General features: G+C 42.1%; 1 protein-coding gene across 2 annotated transcripts; it reads right to left on the reverse strand.

The window, feature by feature from the left end:
* Positions 1-3,801: 3,801 nt before the first annotated feature.
* On the reverse strand, positions 3,802-12,895 carry COX18 (cytochrome c oxidase assembly factor COX18). 2 transcript variants are annotated; one of them, XM_020814083.3, is made up of 6 exons: positions 12,503-12,895; positions 11,167-11,267; positions 10,189-10,352; positions 7,739-7,860; positions 5,765-5,872; positions 3,802-4,327 (listed from the first exon to the last, which is right to left on the reverse strand). In XM_020814083.3, the coding sequence occupies exons 1-6, from the start codon at positions 12,881-12,883 to the stop codon at positions 4,157-4,159; spliced, it is 1,047 nt and encodes a 348-aa protein (XP_020669742.3). In that variant the 5' UTR covers positions 12,884-12,895; the 3' UTR covers positions 3,802-4,156. The 2 variants fall into 2 exon arrangements, with proteins under 2 accessions (XP_020669742.3, XP_072860122.2); XM_073004021.2 differs by having other exon boundaries at positions 11,167-11,271; positions 12,503-12,537.
* Between the last annotated feature and the right edge of the window lie 6,265 nt (positions 12,896-19,160).

Raw genomic sequence — 19,160 nt, forward strand, 5'->3', positions numbered from 1 at the left:
GGGAGCATCTTCAATGAAGCTGTTAGAAACAAATCTCTCCCCCCACCACTGCAAATGAGGAGGGCTCTCCTGACACCCACTGCCATTACAAGGAATACAGTACTAGGCAAGGAACTGCTGTACATGGGAACAGCCTGAGAGGAACGGCACTTACATTTCCCTCAGAATAATTGAGTTGGAAGGTGCCTATAAGGCCATTCAATCCAACCCCCCTGCTCAGTGCAGAATTCTAAGTCAAAGGAGGTGACAGATAGCTGTCCAATTTTTTCTTGAATGCCTCCAGTATTGGGGCGCTTCAACCTTAATATAAAGCTATATGTTGTTACTGAACTGTTAAGCACTGTGGTACTAATGATCACCTCTTGGGAATGTGGAATAAAAGATTTTTGATCCTTTCCCTGGCTTCCTATGCAGCAAGGTTTTGAGCAGAGATTGGAAAAGTAATGTTTTGGAACAGTCTCTTCCCCCAAACACCACTGACCAACAGCTTTAGACTAACAGTGGTGTCAGGAAGTCCTATTGAAGCCTGAATGCTGGAAGTGGCAAAGGGTGAGGATCAGACTTTGGACTGACTCCGTTCAGTTCAGGAAGAGCTAAGTGGGATCACCCAGTCAAGGCTTGACTGCATTAGACAAGATGAATACATTTACCTGGAACTTAAGGCCACAAATGTTCCAGTGTTTAGGGAGGTGCGCAGTGCACCATCTAATCAGCTTTTGGGGATCAATTGCAGTCGATACAGCCTGATGCTGCCTGAAAGACATTTTGCTTCTCTCTGGTATAATTAGCTCTGCAAACTAGCAGAATCACAATATGTAAGTATGCTTTATATAAGGCAAGGGTTATTGTACTGTATGATGCGGAATGGTTACAAAGATGTTTGTAGGTTAACCTCATGTTGAAAAATCAGTCAACAGCACCACCTTGTGTTCATAATTAGAAAAGTTGTAATTTTGGCAGCAAATCCAGGAGGCTTGACATGGCAGTTCTTTACACCCTCCAAACTATTGTCCATTTTGAAGAACTGGTGGTGGTGTCTGTGAGCTCACTGGGATTGCAAGGGATATGGAAAACACTGGATGTTGTGGAGAGGTGACAGCTAGCCCTTCTTGTTAGACTGTATGGAGGCAACAGCAGCAGTCTACATAAACGAGTGGCTGAAACTGCAGCCACATGCCTACCAATTGAGACTCTAATCAATTCACAGCCCTTCAGGTCAATTGAATTTGTGGAAGGCCACATAGCTGCCACACACCTAGCTATATCATGGCAGTGTGCTTGAATTGTTAAATGGTCAGAGCAAGTGGAAACTTTAAAGCAGAATGATAGCTTTTTTCCTCTCCTCCGTCCCAGAAGACATAATTTCCTAGGTTCCAGTTCCACATCGGGCAATACAGTGGTACCTTGCTAGACGACAACCTCGCAAAATGACAAATGCGCATGACAATGAGGTTTTGCAATCGCTATAGTGATTCGCAAAACAGTGATTCCAATGGGCGATTTTTGCTGGACGATGTTTGGGTCCCTGCTTCACAAACCGTTTCTCGCAAGACGACGATATTAACACTGATTGGTGCTTCGCAAAACAGGTGTTTTCGGAACCAATGCTTCGCAGGGCAGCCATTTTAACAGCTGATCGGCGCTTTGCAGAATGGCTTCCCTATGGGCAATCTTCGCAAAACGAGAACGATTTTCCCCATTGGAACACATTAAACGGGTTTCAATGCATTCCACTGGGGAAACGGTTTTCGCAAGACAATGTTTTCGCTAAACAACGATTTCTATGGAACGGATTATCATCGTCATGCGGGACACCACTGTATAAAAGGGTATATTTTTAATCCAATGTGCACAGTTGTAGTCAGTATGGAAGCCAGTGTTTGGTATCATCAACAAAAGATGGCATGCACTAAGGAACTATTAGTACAGGGTTGGAAAATACGCACTCCATAGGTAGCACATGCTCCCATAGGAAAAAAAGGGGTCACAGCAGCAGTCCAGGAATGGGAATGTATGGCCCCCAAACTTATTCAGGTTGCCCACCTCTTAATTACTGCCTCTACTGCTCCCTGGAGGTACAGTACAGTTCATTGAGAAAACATGCCTGCACATTTCTTCCATCTCAAGCCCTAGATTTCATACAAGTTAAGAAAAATAATAGTTTTTAGAACAAAGATGGCAGCCAGTGTTGCTGAAAAGCTCTCCCTGACTCCTGTACATTATAGCTATATTAGGTGCACTCGCTAGCTTCTGTTTGCTGACAAGGCACAAAAATATTCTATGTGACTAGAAAGATGACAAAACTATTCAGGTGTAAACTACTGTAAAATTTTCAAATGAGACAATGATGCAACTACTTTAGTGGAAAAAGGGAAATACGTGGCATAATGACTGAAGCTGGGGAATCCCTTCCCTCCTCTTATTCTGTGCAAGCATAGGAAGAGGAGGAAAAGGGAACCAAGCCATTCCCCAGCCCCGGGGGTGGGATTCCCTTCAGGCCCAATTTAGTAGGCTGCCCTAAAGGAAAACCAATCTCTGCTAATGGCCCTGAGGAAAGCTGATCCACAGGGACATAAGCAGATAAGGAATGAAAGGACAAATATTGCTTCGTATTCGTTGGGGTCTCTGGACTCCAAAAATACGAAGCAACTAATCTCACGAATCAGGGATATTTAATGAATATCCTGATTCGTTTTGATATTCGTTCCCACATCTAGCAGATACCATAGTTGCCTGTTGGTTTTAGTTCTGATCAATTTTCTTTATTATTTTTAGTATAAAACATTCAAGACAGAGAGCGGTATCTTCACTCTTCCAGAAATCAGGCAGTTAGCTCCTTATAAATGCTTTGCCCATAGCAGAGTGTAAGATACAGTGGTGCCCCGCACGACGATAATCCATAGAAATCGCTGTTTAGCGAAAACATCATCTTGCGAAAACCATTTCCCCATTGGAATGCATTAAAACCCGTTTAATACATTCCAGTGGGGAAAATAGTCATCATTTTGTGTTTTGTGTTAAAATCGTCGTCTTGCAAAAATCGGTTTGCGAAGCAGGGACCCAAACATTGTCCAGCGAAAATCGCCCATAGGAATCAGTTTTGCGAATTGCTATAGCGATCACAAAACCTCATCATCATGCGGATTCATCATTTTGCGAGGTCGTCATCTAGCGAGGTACCACTGTACAAAGCTTCATTTCCCAGAGGCCATGATTATTAAACATACTTCAGCTAGCAATGAATGGAGTCTCCAGCCTCAAAAGTTACAAAGACCTGTATTATTCCAGGAAATTTTCCTAATAAAACGCATCAAAATATTTATCAAGAGAATACGCCCGAGATTTTCAGAATTATGTTCTGAGCCATTAAAGCTGGTTTACTTTTGATATTTCAGAGACAATGTCTTAAATCGATTTGCTGGCAGATGGATTCCTTGTCAGGATTTCATATGCCCAGGGTTCTTTGTATTCAGTTTTAAACTTTTAAGAACCTGTTTAAGCATACCCTGTTTCTCTGAAAATAAGACCTAACCTGAAAATAAACCATAGTATGATTTTTCAGGATGCTTGTAATATAAGCCCTACCCCCAAAATAAGCTGTAGTTAAGTGAAAGCCCACCCTCCACCATTGTGTAGCAACCAGAAGATGACATGACTGTATTTGAATAAACGTAGGTTGTACTTTAAAAAAATTAAGCATCCCCTGAAAATAAGCCCTAATATGTTTGGTTTTTTTGAGCAAAAATTAATATAAGACCGCGTCTTATTTTCGGGGAAACAGGGTAATCATACACTGAAGACTGTAAGGATAATTTTTTATTTTTAATGACAATACCCGAGACTTCAGGAATCCAAGACAGAACAAATACATGTATAGAAGTGCTTTGGAATCTGTATACAATTTGAAAACCTATGTGTTAACCGCTTATATCATAGCTAGTAAGAGAGGTAATGAGTATTCTTGCACTCTCCTGAAATCTCAGTGGAATCTCCGATACCTTCCAGTGATATGTACTTCTTTATTATAAAAATAACGATGTCTCAGTTCTCATTAGTTCAGAGGAAGTGACACATTAAATACATCCTGTTCAACTGACCATAATTCTATTCCAGTCACTTGGGTCAACAGCACAGCTCTTCCCAATGTTCAAGAATTTCACTTGATGGAAAACTTCGCACAGAAAGCCGAAACAAGATCTCTGTAAGGAGTGTCTGAATGGGACTTGGTCTGAGGTATGGCACAGAGTCTACGGAAAGCAGGAGAGCGCAGCAGAAGATTGTGTGAGAGGCCCATGAAGCTTGAGGACAACCAGTACAAGGCTATGCACTATAATAAAAAAAGAAGGGAGATATTAATTCCAAAAGTCTAATGTATTATGGTCCCCCAAGTAAACACATGTTGCTCGTTTTTTTAAAAAAATTAGGAAACAGTCACAAATTTAAAAAATATAACATTTTCACAAGGCCAGGGTGGCAAATAAGGCTCCATCACTCCATATTTTATCTTTATTAACAACACCATGAGGAAAATTCGGCCAATAGATAACCAATTGAACCAACATCACCCCATGGTGGTCAAGTTGGGATTTGAATTCAGGCTTATCTGTAAAACTCTAATCCCTACACAAAATGTATGAAAACATCTTTACAGTGGTATCTTTTAGAAATGACGTTTCATAGAACTTGCCTTGGGATTAATGACATAATATATGACACACAATTTCTTCTTTGTGAATAGTGTAGTGCAGTAGTCCCCAACCTTTTTAACCCAGTGGACTGGTTGAGGAAGGCAGGGCACCTCCCGTGCTCATGCGTATGCACGAAGGAGTGGGTGCGCTAGTGCGAAGGAGTAGGACAGCGCTCATGCAAGCGTGGGCACTTGGGGAACACTCGTGAGCATGGGTGGGGGAGCGCTCGTGCGGGTGCAGAAGCTGCTGTGCATGCTCAAAACAGCTGTGGGGATGGAGTGCGGGCGGGGGTGTGGGGGGATGGTCTGTCTCCATGGCCTGGTCTGTCTCAGACCACGGACTGGCACCAGGCTGCGGACTGGGGGTTGAGGACCTCTGGTGCAGTGTAGCAAATAAGGCTGTAGACAGAGAAGACCTAGCTTCAACTCTTGCTAAATCTTGATGAGTATCGAGTGGGCCTTAGGACCAGTGACAAAAACTTTATTGTGTCACTGAAGTCTTAGAAAAAAAGGTGGGCTATAAAAATATTCTAAGTATAATTAATTAATTAAATAAATAAACAATAGTAATACTGTCAACAAGTTTTTGCAAATAAAGTGCTAGAACATTCTCATGGCATTCTAATGTAATTTCTAGAGCAAAGTGACCCAATCATGAAAGTATTTTGAACTAATGTATATTATACACTTTCTCACACATAGCTTGGAACAATGAACCCAGCAGAGGAAGTTGCTATATGCAAGGTCAGACTACTTGCCCATCTAGCCCATAGTGGTTTGACCTCATCAGCACATCGTCTCCGGTGTCTCAAGCAGGTGTCTTTTCCCTTATCTGCCATCTGACCCTTTTAAACTGGAGATGCCTGGGACTAGGCACAGAACCTTCTGCATAGAAAGCACATGCACTGTCATGGGGTACTGCACAGAAAGCACGTGTGCCCATCCAAAAGAACAGCACGTGATCTCTTCAACACCTGTAAATACTGCTGGGCAACATTTCCATACTGGAAAATGAAGGACTTCTTTGTGATGCATTTCCAAAAGCCTGTATCATTAACACTGCTCTGAGTTACTTACCGAAGGTGCGGTTGCAGCAATTGGGATCATTAATACAGACACGGCTCGGCAGAAGTGAGTGATATACTTCTGCAATTTGGATACTTCTGTTTTGCGCAAAGCAAATAACTGGGGAAAGAAATACCAATTATAACGAAAATAGAGAAAATTTATCATATGATGTTACGTTAATAAAACAGATGCTTTGTCTCTGAGCTGACTATTGATGTTACTGTTGGAATATACCTGGAGCCAAAAGTCACTGTGCATGACATGTGCATGACAGTAGAAATCAGGGCACCTAGGCAAAGAAATGCAATAGACTTAAATATGGCATCTCTTCCCCTCTTTCTCTCTCTGATATGTAATCAGCAAGGACACAAGACCCTAACATTAGAATAACCAAATACGTGTTTTATTACAAAAACAGAGAAGTTACTTCACACAAATACAAAGGTAAGAACTGCAAGTATTTTGATGATATCACAGAAAATAAACGAAGGAGGAGGAACCCTGGTGCCAATAAGAAAAAGGAAGAGTTAAAAATATCAGACAGGGAGAAATCCTAAGCATGATCAAGATGGGAGTCAGGATATAAACAACAGGGAGCAAAGCAATACAGCTGATGCACCTGATGCAGTTAAAATGCCAAGGAAATAAGAGCACACATGCTAAAAAGAGAAGAGAAAATGTGTCCAGTTCTAAGGTGGGGGCAAACTGTGCTACAAGGATTATCACAGGTTCTGCAATCATGTTATGGGGAAGTGGGGACCAGCAAACCCCAGCACAAATTCTTAGTCTTGGGTATTATTGAGGGGTGGGGGAGTTGCATGTGAAAAACCTGAAGAAATAAAAAGCTATGTGTTCCCTTCAAAACCCTGATGAAGCCAAGAACAACACAACACATATTGGTATAGGGGAGAAAACTGGGGGAGAGAGACAGGAAGGTGGGTGGGGTTCACCTGCAACATCTTCTAGAAATGAACAGAACAAGCTCTGTAAACAGAATTAAAAATAGGAATTTTGGTTCACTACAAACTACAAATATAATTAACGCAGGGAATAATTTTCTTAGAAAATAAGGAGGAGCATGTTTAGGGTGCAAATTCTCTCACTATATACTGTACAGTTATGTGTAAAAAGTGTGAAGTGCAAAAAGGGTTTCACATACACTATTTGAGCAGAGACTCCTAATGTTAATATATGCTGATGTGGAGTAATACATTTACTGGCAGTATTTCCAACATGGAGTATTATCTCATTATCTCTGGGTAGATCCATCCCATGAGTGCACTCTGATGCCTGAATGTGTTAAGGAACAGGCAGGGAAGAAGACATCTGCATATCACGGTCTAAAATGGATTAAAAAGAAAAAGCGGGCCCAATTTTTCTCCTGTACTTCTATGCTTAGCTCCACATGGCCGATTAGGTACTGTGGCTGATTAGTACTACCAATGAACTGCTTTGCTAGGCAGTGTTTTAACATCTTAAGATGATATTTCACAAGAGATGGTCTTGCTGCCAACCAAGATAAAGATATGGCACACTTGGTCCTCCTTCTGAGAACTCAGGAACCCACTGATCCAGTGGTTCCCAACCTTCGGTCCCAAGATGTTCTTAGACTATAACTTCCAGAAATCCTGCCCAGCCAATGGTGAAGGCTTCTGGGAGTTTTACTCCAAGAACATTTGGGGACCCAAGGTTGGGAACTACTGCACTAATATATCCCATTCTTTGCAACATTCTGTCAGGAATGATCTGAAGCAAATCCAAGCCCCCAAGCAGAAACTAAACTACAAAAAGGACTTACAAAAAGTCATATTGGCATTTGCAGCACTTTACCACAATGTCTCAAGAATAGGAAAGGAGATACGCAAACATTAGCTTTCCCTTGCATCTACTGAGAAACTATCTTACAAAATAAGTCAATTATGAGGCATCTAAAGCAACAAGGCTTTTGGGTTTTATAATAATTCCGGTGCCATCATTTAGTACCTCTATTATGAACAGATTGAGGAGTCCAAGGGTAACTGGCATAATCCAAGTTGAGTCAGGTACAGTGAGGTCTGTAAACCAAAGCACACCTCCTGTAGAAAGCTGCTCCTGAATGAAATCCCCTGCAGAAACACAACAGGCATTTTTGTTGTTATTTGCAGTGAGCCTGGTCATTGTTCAGTTCAGCAAGGGCTCAGCAAACATGCCTAACCCAGGGTGTGAAGAATTGTGGGAAGATGGAAAAATTAGCCATTTCTGAACCTTGGCCTCTCCCCAGTAGTTTGGATTTGTAGCCAATGGGTCTAAATTCATTACTGCACCTAGAAAATCATGTTACATCAGTGGCTAAGAACTCCTGTGGATTTTTTAAAAACTGCTTTTTCAAGGTACATTATGTTAACAAATGTTCTTCTACTGTGGTCTAAACCAGTACTGTCCTAAAGGTGTCAACAACTTTGGCCAACACCGAATTTACCAACCAATCTCTCAATATGTTTGGCTGTTGGAAGGACAGGGAGTCCTTCTGCAGTCTTCTGTGAACAGCCCTGAGACTTTCCTGCATCACAAACATTAAGACTAATCAAGTTATATCTACTCATAAGACTAATCAAATTATATCTATTCATAAGACTAATCAAGTTGTATCTACTCATTTATATTTACACCACAAATCGTAACAAAAAGTAATTACTGTATTTTTCGCTCCATACGATGCCCTTATCCCCCCAAAAAAGTTTGGGGAAAAGTGTATGCATCTTATGGAGCAAAATCACCACCTTCAGGGACTCTTTTAAGGCTTGGGAAGCTTCAGAAGAGTCCCTGAAGGTGGCAATTTCGGCCCCTCTGGCCCTGGGGGGGGGGGCAGGGTGAGCCTCCAAAGGGTCCAAGGGTGTGTTCCAGGACCCTTTGGAGGCTCAGCCTGCCCCGCCAGAGGGGGCGAAATCGCCACTTTGAGGCTTGGGAAGCTTCAGAAGAGTCCTTGAAGGTGATGATTTCGCCACCTCTGGCCCCGCAGGGGGCTGGATGAGCCTCCAAAGGCTCCTAGCGTGTGTTTCAGGACATTGCCGCTAGCCCCACGGGGGGGCAGGGGGAGCCTCAGAAGAGTCCTGGAACGCACCCTAGGACCCTTGGAGGCTACCCCCGCCCCCCCGTTGTTATTTCTGTAGTGAACATCAAACCAGATACCAATAAGAAAGTACCTACTGTTACCATTAAATGTTTAAAAGCCATTTATTAATCATTAAACACAGATAGCCCTAATACATCTCAAATAACCTAACTTCCCTTTTCTTTCCTTCAAAAAGACTAAAAGATAAATTATCTTTATTGTGAGAATGTTTTTAGATGGCTATGGCTATCAAAAAGGGCTTGTGAAAAAACTATTCACTAACATCTCCTGTTTAGCACTAAGCTTTAATATAATTTAAAAAAATTAACTAACCCGAATAAACGGAGGTGGAATTTAGCTAAATCTACAAAAGGAACCTTAATGAAGTCTTTTTCAATCTGATGTTCTCTAGATATATCAGACTACAAGACCTTTCAACAAGAGCTAGTCTAATGCTACTGGGACTTGGGAAGCCTCAGATGGGTCCCAGAAGCTGGCGATTTTGCCCCTGCTGGCCCCATGGGGGGGAGCGTCTGAAGGGTCCTGGAAGGCACTCTTGGACCCTCTGGAGGCTTCCCCCATCCTCACCCCTGCTGGCCCAGAAGGCCGAAGTTCCCAGATTATTTTTTTCTTGTTTTCTTCTCCTAAAATTTTGGTGTGTGTTATGGAATGAAAAATATGGTACATTTTCATGAGCAAGCCATCAGACAGGCCAGCCAAGCATTTCCATTTGTAGACACTGAATTTAACTCACAAATATTTTGATAAGGAGAACTCAAATGAGGACCAAGGAAAAACCACAGATTCACCAGTGTCCTTTTCACATTAATGACCAAGCAAAGCATGTAAATATGGACATGAAACTCCATATTCACGCTGACATCAAGTATGTCAATGGGGTGGGGAGAATGTTGTAGTTGATGGAACTATTTTTAGTGTCATACAACTTGTATTACTCCAATCTATACAGTTTATATTTTTGGTTTCTTACAATTTATATTACAAGCTCAACACAATTCTACTGTTAGCACAGAGTTCCAAGAAACAGGCACTAAGTCCCCAGGCAGCTTCAGTCAACTCAATTACACAGTACAAGATAATGAAGTCCTTATGTTTGAAGAGGAGTAGGTTGACTCTGGAGAGAACTTTTATGAACAGCTTTTTCAACACCACTGCCTGACTACAACGAGAAGCAACAACTGTTTAGCCTTCCATAGTGCTCCCATGTGAACAATAATGTTCCGATTCAAATCTCTAATGTTCCCCACCCCAAGCCTTGGTTTTAAAAAGCTACATGACTTCTTGGTCATAAGTATTCTATGATTCAGTTTAAAAGCATTACCTTCAGAAGCTGTCCTGCCAATGCTCAAATTACGCAAAGCAATTGAAACAAAGACCCACATTGGCATCTGTACTAATACAAGCAGGCTGGCCTTGACAGGATGACAATTATCTCGGATGTACAAGTTTGAAACAATCCTTCTCATGTTCCTCTTGAATTGGAACCTAGTTGAAAAGAAAGGTTTCAACCTAGTTGAAAAGAAAGAACTAACATGCAGATCAGCATATATTTATGCACTTGGAAGTTCTATTATGTTCATGGAGCTTATCCCCAAAGGTATATAGAACTCCAGCCCTGAAAAGCTTTTTAATGCAAGTGGTAAGCACCATAGATATTAATCATGCTTGGGACTCAAATGTGTATCTCACTTTGTTTTAGTTGAATAACAAACCGAACACGACATTCAGTTTAGATCAGAAAGTAGTTAGCAACACAATTTTTCATTTATTGTGCCCACTAAGGACATTACAGGGATGATTATAAAGGCACAAACATAGTATACATAAAAAGGTGGGTCCTGAAAGTGAGTGTGTCTGTAATCTATGTGCAGCATGGAAACCAACAGTGATAGTCTAATATGGGACACAAAACCCAGTGCAATTAGAAGCTGCAGGGGGTGGGGGAAATGCTACAGAATTGCCCTTCGCATGCAATGCCACAATATATTAGCTAAAATCCTGTTGGTACAAGTTATGCCACAGAACTCTGATGTCAGCAGCAGCAGTTGTGCTGTACCTGTTTTCCGGCTTTAAATCATGCCTTATATCATTCTGCTGCTCCCCAAAGTTTCCCAGGGTAAAGAGGATTGCTGGGGATCCCTCAAACCTGGATTGGGACATTTTTAATTCTACTGACTTCACACCACCAGAGTTTTGCAGTGGAACTTACATCAACAGGACTGTTTGCAGTGGCTAGTCCCAGCCAAAATACTAAATAACATTCACAATTATTCAGCCTGAGCTGTTATTATGATCTTACCTCTTTTCTTTTTCAGACCAACCCAACTGTTTTCCATAGACTGAAACTTCACAGTGAAGTTCCTTGGCTAGGCTTTGAATTTCAGGTTGCAAGTTTTCCAACTAGCTGAAAAGACACCAGAAGCCTCAATTATAAAATCAAATCAAGTATTCTTTCTTCATGCACAGTCCCTAAAGAGTAAGACAGCTCTTAGCTTTATAATAGTCCGTTGCAGTATGGATAGCTTGAATTCCAGGAAGAATGTGGACTGTACTTTTTAGTAATCTACAATAAATGCTACAGAAATACAATTTGTATTTTGTGGTTCTTTGAAGGGCACAAGAATCTACAGGATGTACAATATGAGGTCTATACGGAAGATGCAGATGACATTAATGTGCCAAGAGGTGTGAGGAATGGTTCAGAAGATGACAAACATACAGATGAATCTGTGCCTACCACTAACGTTTGTTTGCAAACAATAGGGAAAAAAAAAGGGGGGGGAGAAGACAGTTAAATGCAGGGTGGATAAAGATCAATTTTTAAAAAATCGAATTGGTTTAAGTAATAATTTAAGTCAAAACTATTTTTTAAAATTTAAATCATCCAAAAAGAATCTATTTTTTAAAATTTAAATCGAATCCACCTGGTTACATGCACAAAATATTCCAAGCTAAGAGGATATCAATCCTGATCAAATATTAAATGCACCAGTGAATACAGCTGAACTCCCCCATTTCACATTGCCTCTGCTGGATGTGCATCTACTATTTTGTAAACCATTTCCCTTTGTGGCCTCTAGCCTATGAAGCCTTTACTTTCCATTCTCAGTTCTTCAGAAATGTTTCTACAGAGCTCTGAGAACATTTCATTATTTGCAAGGTAGCAGTCCTTATGTATAAACTCTATAAGGTTTCTTTAAGTATCATACTGCAGCTTGTCATAGCAATAGAAATTTATCACATTTAAGAAACTTCCTGCAACAGAATACATGTACTGGCCAATTTAGTTTGTACAAGCAAGGAAAACAATAGAGTGCTTCCATAAGGGCGGGCCTAATAACTTCGTGCTGCTGACTTCGGTTTTAACTGATGTTTACAGTTAGCGTTACCCGAACTGCTCCTTTTCATGCTCTTGGGGCTTACGACCAATCAACTAAAATCAACTGTTCTTCTGCAAAGCCTGTGCATGCCAGCAATAAAATAAGAAAAAATAAAATTTTAAAATCCTTTTTCTTTTACGGGCCAGCTTCTTTCCTCCTGGTTTTCCAGGATCCGTTCCTCGCTAAGTACGGAGGAAGCCCTCGGCCAGTGCCCAGATGGACCCGTCCTGCGTCCTGCCTCCTTCCCGGACCCACCTTGGCAAGCACACGGTACTGCAGGACGGCGAGCGGGAGGGTGAGGCCGGTGCGGAGAACAGCGCTGGTCGCGACCAGGGCGGCCCACCAGGGCAGCCCCGACGCCGCCTGCAGCGCGACTATGCCCGACTCCACAAACACCACGGGCGCGGACGAGGCCAAAGACTCAACCCCACCCCAGAAAGGCTGAGCAGCTGCTCCTCCTCCTCCGCCGCCGCCGCCGCCGCCTTGGACGGGCGCGGGCGTCGCAAGCGTGCGGACTCCGCCGCCGCGGCACAGGAGGCGGAAGCGGGACACAGCCCGCCACTCGCGCACTGCCGAAGCCACGGCCAAAGAGCCGGCGAAAGTGCCGGCCGCCATCTTGCTCACGGCGATGCGCATGCGCCCACCACCCACTTCCCACCACGCGCCCCTCTAAGCTCCGCCCACTGGCCAATCGAGCCGGAGGGGCTCTGTTCTGGGAGCGAAAGAGGGGGGGGGCGTGGCGGGTGTGGAGCTCGCGGTCGCCTCCGACTTTGCCTCTCATTCGCGCCTACGCTCTTCCCTTCCAGTTTTCCTAGCATTATTTTTTCAGAGTCTCGCCTTCTCTTGAGGCTTGTAGCTTCAAGTTTGTCATTTTTGCGTCAGGAAAGAAAAAGGGTTCATTCTAAATGGAACTAAAATTAGGCCTTAATTTATTTATTTGATTTATATCCCGCCCATCTGGTCTATTCGATGCTAACATTCCGTTTTTACTTTCAGGGAAGACCAGAGGTATGGGTGGAATTTCTGCCTGAGATACCAAAGTAATTTGACCTGCTGGGGGTATTATAAACCTGACTTTGAGGAATGGAGCCTTATTTTTCCCACTGCCAACAAAACATCTCAAATCAAAAACTATTTTGTTTCAGGGATTTTAGATTGCAAATGTAGCATAACTATCGATGCAAATGGGCCATATTTGGATTGTATTGGGTTGTATTGAAGCTTAAAGTCTCAAACTGTTGATTTTCTTTAATGAGAGAAGTAGAATGGGATGTGCATCTCTGAGATTAATCTGTGCGTTAATGGCAGTTTTTGAAACCAAAATCACTCTCTTGCTTTGGGATTTCCTTGTCATTTGGAAAAGTGCATAGGCAAAACCCACAAGAAAAAAACTTTCTAACACAGGCTTCACTTTTGGAGAGAGAAAAACAGTGATTTAAAAAAAAATCTCAACAGGATTTCAGAATTGCAGTTCTGATACAGTCAGGCATTTTTCATATTGCCACTTGGGAGCTGTGGGTGAGGCTTGTGGGATGAGGTTCCCTCAAACCACTAAGTAGTCCAGTGTTATTTTGCACCTACTGTGGCAGGCAGGCAGGAAGATATGAGAAAAAGAGTATTAGTGATAACCCTGCTTCTCTCCAGGTCATGGAGAGACAGTTTTCCATCCTTATCTTACCCAGTTGCTCAATTTTTTTCCCAAGGGAGTGTTAGTCTTCAGCCAGTCAGGAACACAGATGAGGGGGAATGAAAAGTTCCATTGGAGACTACAGTACAGCAACTGAGTGGCAGATGCTTAGAGATTTGATCCCTGTAAACTGATAACTGTATTTTGTATGGCCAGTTGGTAGAGGTGGTGCAACCATAGGCGATTGTGAATAGGACTCTTGCATGCCTTCTTGTGAGTCCTCAGAAAAGAATCAACATCTTCATAAAGAGCACAGCAGAAAAATACATGACACCAGAAAAAGAAAAGTGAAAAGCTATCAAAAGTTGTTCAGTGATTTTGCATGTCAAGAGTATCAGTCTTGGGGGTTGCTTAATAGTAGGTTAGGATAATCTGTGTGCACAGCAGTACAAGACAGTGCATTTAGAAATTTTTTTGGGGGGGGGAGTGCCTTGTTCTCCTTCAACACCTGTGGAGTATGATGACCTACCTGCTTGGCTTCTAAATCCCGTCGTCAGCATAGTTGCCCTGTCCCCCTCCAGCAAACCTAAAACTATTATGAAGGCAGGAGATCCCGGACAGCTTCTCTAAAGAGCTGAGATGTTATTAGTTTTCAGAATGCTGGGAGGGAAGGGGCCTGGCACAGTTCCACTGGCAGCACATTCCACAATGTATTGGCCACCACTGAGAGGGCCCTGTTCCTGGTCATAGATTTACAGGCCTCCCTTGGGGTGGCCACCCGCAGCAGCCAAAGCTTGTGAGGAGTGGGTGGTACAGGTAGAGATGCTCTGACAACTAATGAGGTCCCAAACAGGGCTTTATATGTCAACATAAATACCTTGAATTTGACACAATTTGATCACATATTTAGGAATATGTACAAAAAGCAAATAGCCTTATCCCGGCAACATCATGATGTAAGAGTCTGTTGTAAGGTTTTCTGGTCTTGCCAAGTCTTTGAAAACAACTATTTATTTATTTATTTATTTATTTATTTATTTTATTTTATTTTATTTTATTTTATTTTATTTTATTTTATTTATACCCCGCCTATCTAGTCATTTCGACCACTTTATGCTTTACAACATAAAGCATAACAAGTTCAAGAAAAATGTATAACAATTAATTAAATGATTCTGCAAGATGGAAAAAATACAAAATAAATCAAGAGGAAAAAAAGGAAAGAGGACAGGAATTAACTGGAAGGGAAGGCCTGCCTATACATCCATGTTTTTAGTTGGTTCTTAAAAGTACCCAGCGAGGGTGCAGCGCGAATCTCCGGAGGTAGGTTATTCCAGAGGCGAGGAGCCACCGCCGAGAAGGCCCGGTTTCTAGTTCTTTCCTTCCGGGCCTCCCTCAGCATCAGGCTCCTCAGCCTCACCTCCTGGCTCGCGCGGGTGACACGGGTAGAACTAGTTGGGAGTAAGTGTTCCGCCAAGTATCGAGGTCCTAAACCGTTTAGGGCTTTATATGTAAGCATTAACACTTTGAAGTCAATGCGGAAACAGATGGGCAGCCAGTGCAGCATGGCCAGAGTAGGAGAGATATGTTGGTATTTTCTCACTCCAGTAAGGAGTCTGGCCGCCGCATTCTGCACCACTTGAAGTTTCCGCATCAGCTTCAAAGGAAGCCCCATGTAGAGCGCGTTACAGTAGTATAATCTAGAAATTATGAGCGCAAGTACTAAGGTAGTGAAATTATTGAGCTATACCTGCCTTTGATGAGTGAAGAAATGAGTTTGCGACAGATGGTGGTGGGGATTCAAAAATATTTTTAATAGAAAAAATTAAAGGCTGTTTTTCCTATCAGCAGGAAAGGTGGCAGGTTTTAACATGGAAGAGTTAAGTGGAAATTCCAAGTTAACTGGTTCCACTGTTGTGAAGTTAGGAAGTTTTTCTGATATTCAACTGAAATCTGGCTTCCTTTAACTGGAGCCCATTGTTGTATGTCCTGCATTCTGGGATGATCGAGAACAGATCCAGCCCCTGCTCTGTATGACAACCTTTCAGATATTTGAAAAGTGCTATCATATCACCCCTAAGTCTTCTTTTCTCAAGGCTAAACATGCCAAGTTCTTTCAGCCTTTCTTCATAAGGCTTGGTTTCCAGCCCCTTGATCATCCTTGTCGCCCTCTGCACTTATTACAATTTGTTAGCATCCTTCTTAGTGGTGTAGTGTGGTGTGGTGTCAAGAACTGGACACAGTACTCAAGGTGAGGCCTAACCAGTGCTGAATAGAGGGGGGCTAGCACCTCGTGGGATTTGGAAACTATACTATTAATGCAACCTAAAATAGCATTTGCTTTTTTTGTAGCCACATCACACTGTTGGCTCATATTTAGTTTGTGACCAACAACAATTCCAAGATCCTTCTCACTTGTAGTTTTGCTGAGCCAGGTATTGCCCATCTTGTAACTGTGTAATTGGTTTCGTTTTCTGAGGTGCAGTACTTTGCACTTCTGTTGAATTTCATTCCGTTGTTTTCGGCTCAGTGCTCCATCCTATCAAGATCATTTTGAATTTTGTTTCTGTCTTCTAGGGTATTAGCTATTCCGCTCAATTTTGTATCATCCATCAATTCGACAAGCATTCCCTGTACTCCCTCATCCACACTATTAATAAAAACATTGAAGAGCACTGGGCCCAGGACTGAGCCTTGGGTTACCCCACTTGTTACCTCCTCCCAGTTAGAGAAGGACCCATTAATCATCACTCTCTTGAGTACTATTCTGTAACCAATGGTGTATCCACCTGACACTTGATCTATCCAGCCTACACCTAGTTAGCTTGCTAATCAGGATATCATGGAGCACTTTGTCAAAAGCTTTGCTGAAGTCAAGATATACTACGTCTACAGCGCCTCGTGGCGCAGTGGTTAAACTGCTGTACTGCAGCCAAAACTGCTCATGACCTGGGGTTCAATCCCAGGTAGCCGGCTCAAGGTTGACTCAGCCTTCTATCCTTCCGAGGTCGGTAAAATGAGTACCCAGCTCGCTGGGGGGGGGGGGGCAATGTGTAGCCTGCATAATTAACTTGTAAACTGCCCAGAGAGTGCTTGAAGCACTATGGGGCGGTGTATAAGCAGCACGCTTTGCAAATTCCCTCTATCAGGGAGGTTCCCTGATCAAAAAATGAGATCAAATTACTTTGGCAGGATTTGTTCTTGGGGCTTCCCATGAGACTAATCCAGAGATTGCAGTAGATTCAGAATGTGGCGCCAGGCTGGTGGTGGGTGTGAGTAAATTTTAACATCTCCTCAGTCTTGGCTCTCCAGCACTGGTGACCTGTGATATCCTGGGTCAAGTTCAAGATTTTGGTGCTCATCTGTAAAGACCTCCATAGTTTAGGACCTTGTTACGAAGCATTTTCCCCCGGTATCTATCTATGCCAGCAGATTTTCCCAAGGAAAGCTTCTCTGGCTAGCCACACCAAAAAAGGCCAGGAAAACCTCCACTAGAAGTCAGGTCTTCTTAGCTGCGGCACTGCCTCCCGGTCAAACTGTGCTTGGTCCCCTCTCTGCCTATTTTCAAGAGGTTGCTTGAGAGATGGCTCTTCACTGAAGTTTTTGATAGCAATCTCATGAATTTGCCAGTTCACCTGCCTGCCCTATAACAGGCAAAGTTTATGCTGTCTTGGCTTAGTGATGTTTTTAATGGAGAGTATTGTTTTTATTTTAGTATTCTTATTATTTGATTTACGGTACTGTTATTGCTGTTCAATTACCTCTTTTGTGAACCCAGAATAGTGCCTCACACTAATGGGGCAGTGTAAAAATCTATGAAATAACTAACTAAACAACGTCTATGCTGAATTTGCTAGTGTGTGCGATCTCTAAACCACAGAACTATTTTTTCCCAGTTAGCTCAAATAAAACTGATTATTGATACTTTGAGTTTAAGCCTTCATGTATTTTGCAACTGTGAGGATAGAAAACCTTATTGTGGAAGCAGTTTTTTAAAAATTGCTTTCGATTAAACTGATAATTGTTAAAAATTAACCTTGCCTCAGAATATGGAAATGGGGCAGGGGAGACCTTCTGGTTTCCACTACCAACAAAAGGAAGAAAACCAAAACTGACAAAAAGGTTCCAGCCTGTTCACTTCCAGAAACTCTGGGACAAGATGAAGAGCAGCTTGGTCCCAGCCATCAGCCAGAGATGAAACAGCAACAACAGGCTGATTTCATCTGCCTTGCATTTACTAGTTCTCTCTCTGAACACAGATGACAGAGGAACAAATCTCTCTGGTTGCCTTTCAGTAAGGTCATGTTATATAAAGTGTGATTGAAAGAGAGGATATAAATCTTGAATTGCATTTCATCTTTTATTTAAAACTGCAATAATGACATTTTTCTTTCTTTGTTTAAATAGGAATTTGTCACAAGGTAAATCGGAGTTAATGCTTGTTGAAATTTAGCCTGATCCCGTATTTGTGATTAAACCATTATGACTTCACATAGCTGGACCTATCAGGGAATACCTTTTGATTAATTACAAGGCCTTATTTCTTGTCCAGAATCTCCAAATTCTTTAGAACAATTTGATTATTATGCAAAGTTGCTTATACCACAGCATTTGTCAGTTTTGCTTCTGTGGTATAAAACACTGGCCATTTCTTTATAATGCTTTGATAACTAGCCACACAGCCCTTGCCTCTCAGGATTAACATGTTTTGACCTCATCTCTTTGGCCTTAATCTTCCTAGCTGTAAATGGCAAGTTTTGTGCATTTTACTATTTTCTAATCTGAGTCTCTTTTCTAATCTGATTCTCTTTTCCTCCCATCCACCTTAAACAGGTGATTATCCTGTTTGGAAGTTGCTGGTTCAGATCTCATCAGAAACACCAAGTAGCTTGTTTCTCAGCCTCATCTTTTGGACCTTTGTTGTAAGAGTTACTCAGTTAACTGATGCTGAATTATTTCGTATCTAGCCTTTTGCTATGAGTTACTTTAAACAATTACTATTGCTTTAAGACCAAGATGTACAACTGGACAATTCAAGAGCCAATTCAGTTTTCAAACAGATTTTTCTAAAAGGATGGCAAGGCATCTTGCAGAGACAGTAACAAAGTCAACAGCCTGGCTCTGAACAGTTACATTTCTAACTCCCAAGAAAGGGTCGGGCTTGGGTTTATTGGACAGCAGCTCTCCCATTCAAGTCTCTTTTCAAACAAAGGTGAATTGTAGTAGAAAGAAGGATGTAAGTCTATATGCATTCCAAATAGGTATATATATATTTCTTTTAAAAAA

The sequence above is a fragment of the Pogona vitticeps genome, chromosome 6 (assembly GCF_051106095.1).
Source record: "Pogona vitticeps strain Pit_001003342236 chromosome 6, PviZW2.1, whole genome shotgun sequence".
Lineage (NCBI taxonomy): Eukaryota > Metazoa > Chordata > Lepidosauria > Squamata > Agamidae > Pogona > Pogona vitticeps.

Coding starts and splice junctions, on each gene's coding strand:
- COX18 (XM_020814083.3), bottom strand. CDS start 12,883: ATGCGCATCGCCGTGAGCAAGATGGCGGCCGGCACTTTCGCCGGCTCT. Junction 11,268..12,502: donor AGTACCGTGTGCTTGCCAAG/GTGGGTCCGGGA, acceptor CTTTTCAGCTAG/TTGGAAAACTTGCAACCTGA. Junction 4,328..5,764: donor TTGCTGCAACCGCACCTTCG/GTAAGTAACTCA, acceptor TTTTTATTATAG/TGCATAGCCTTGTACTGGTT.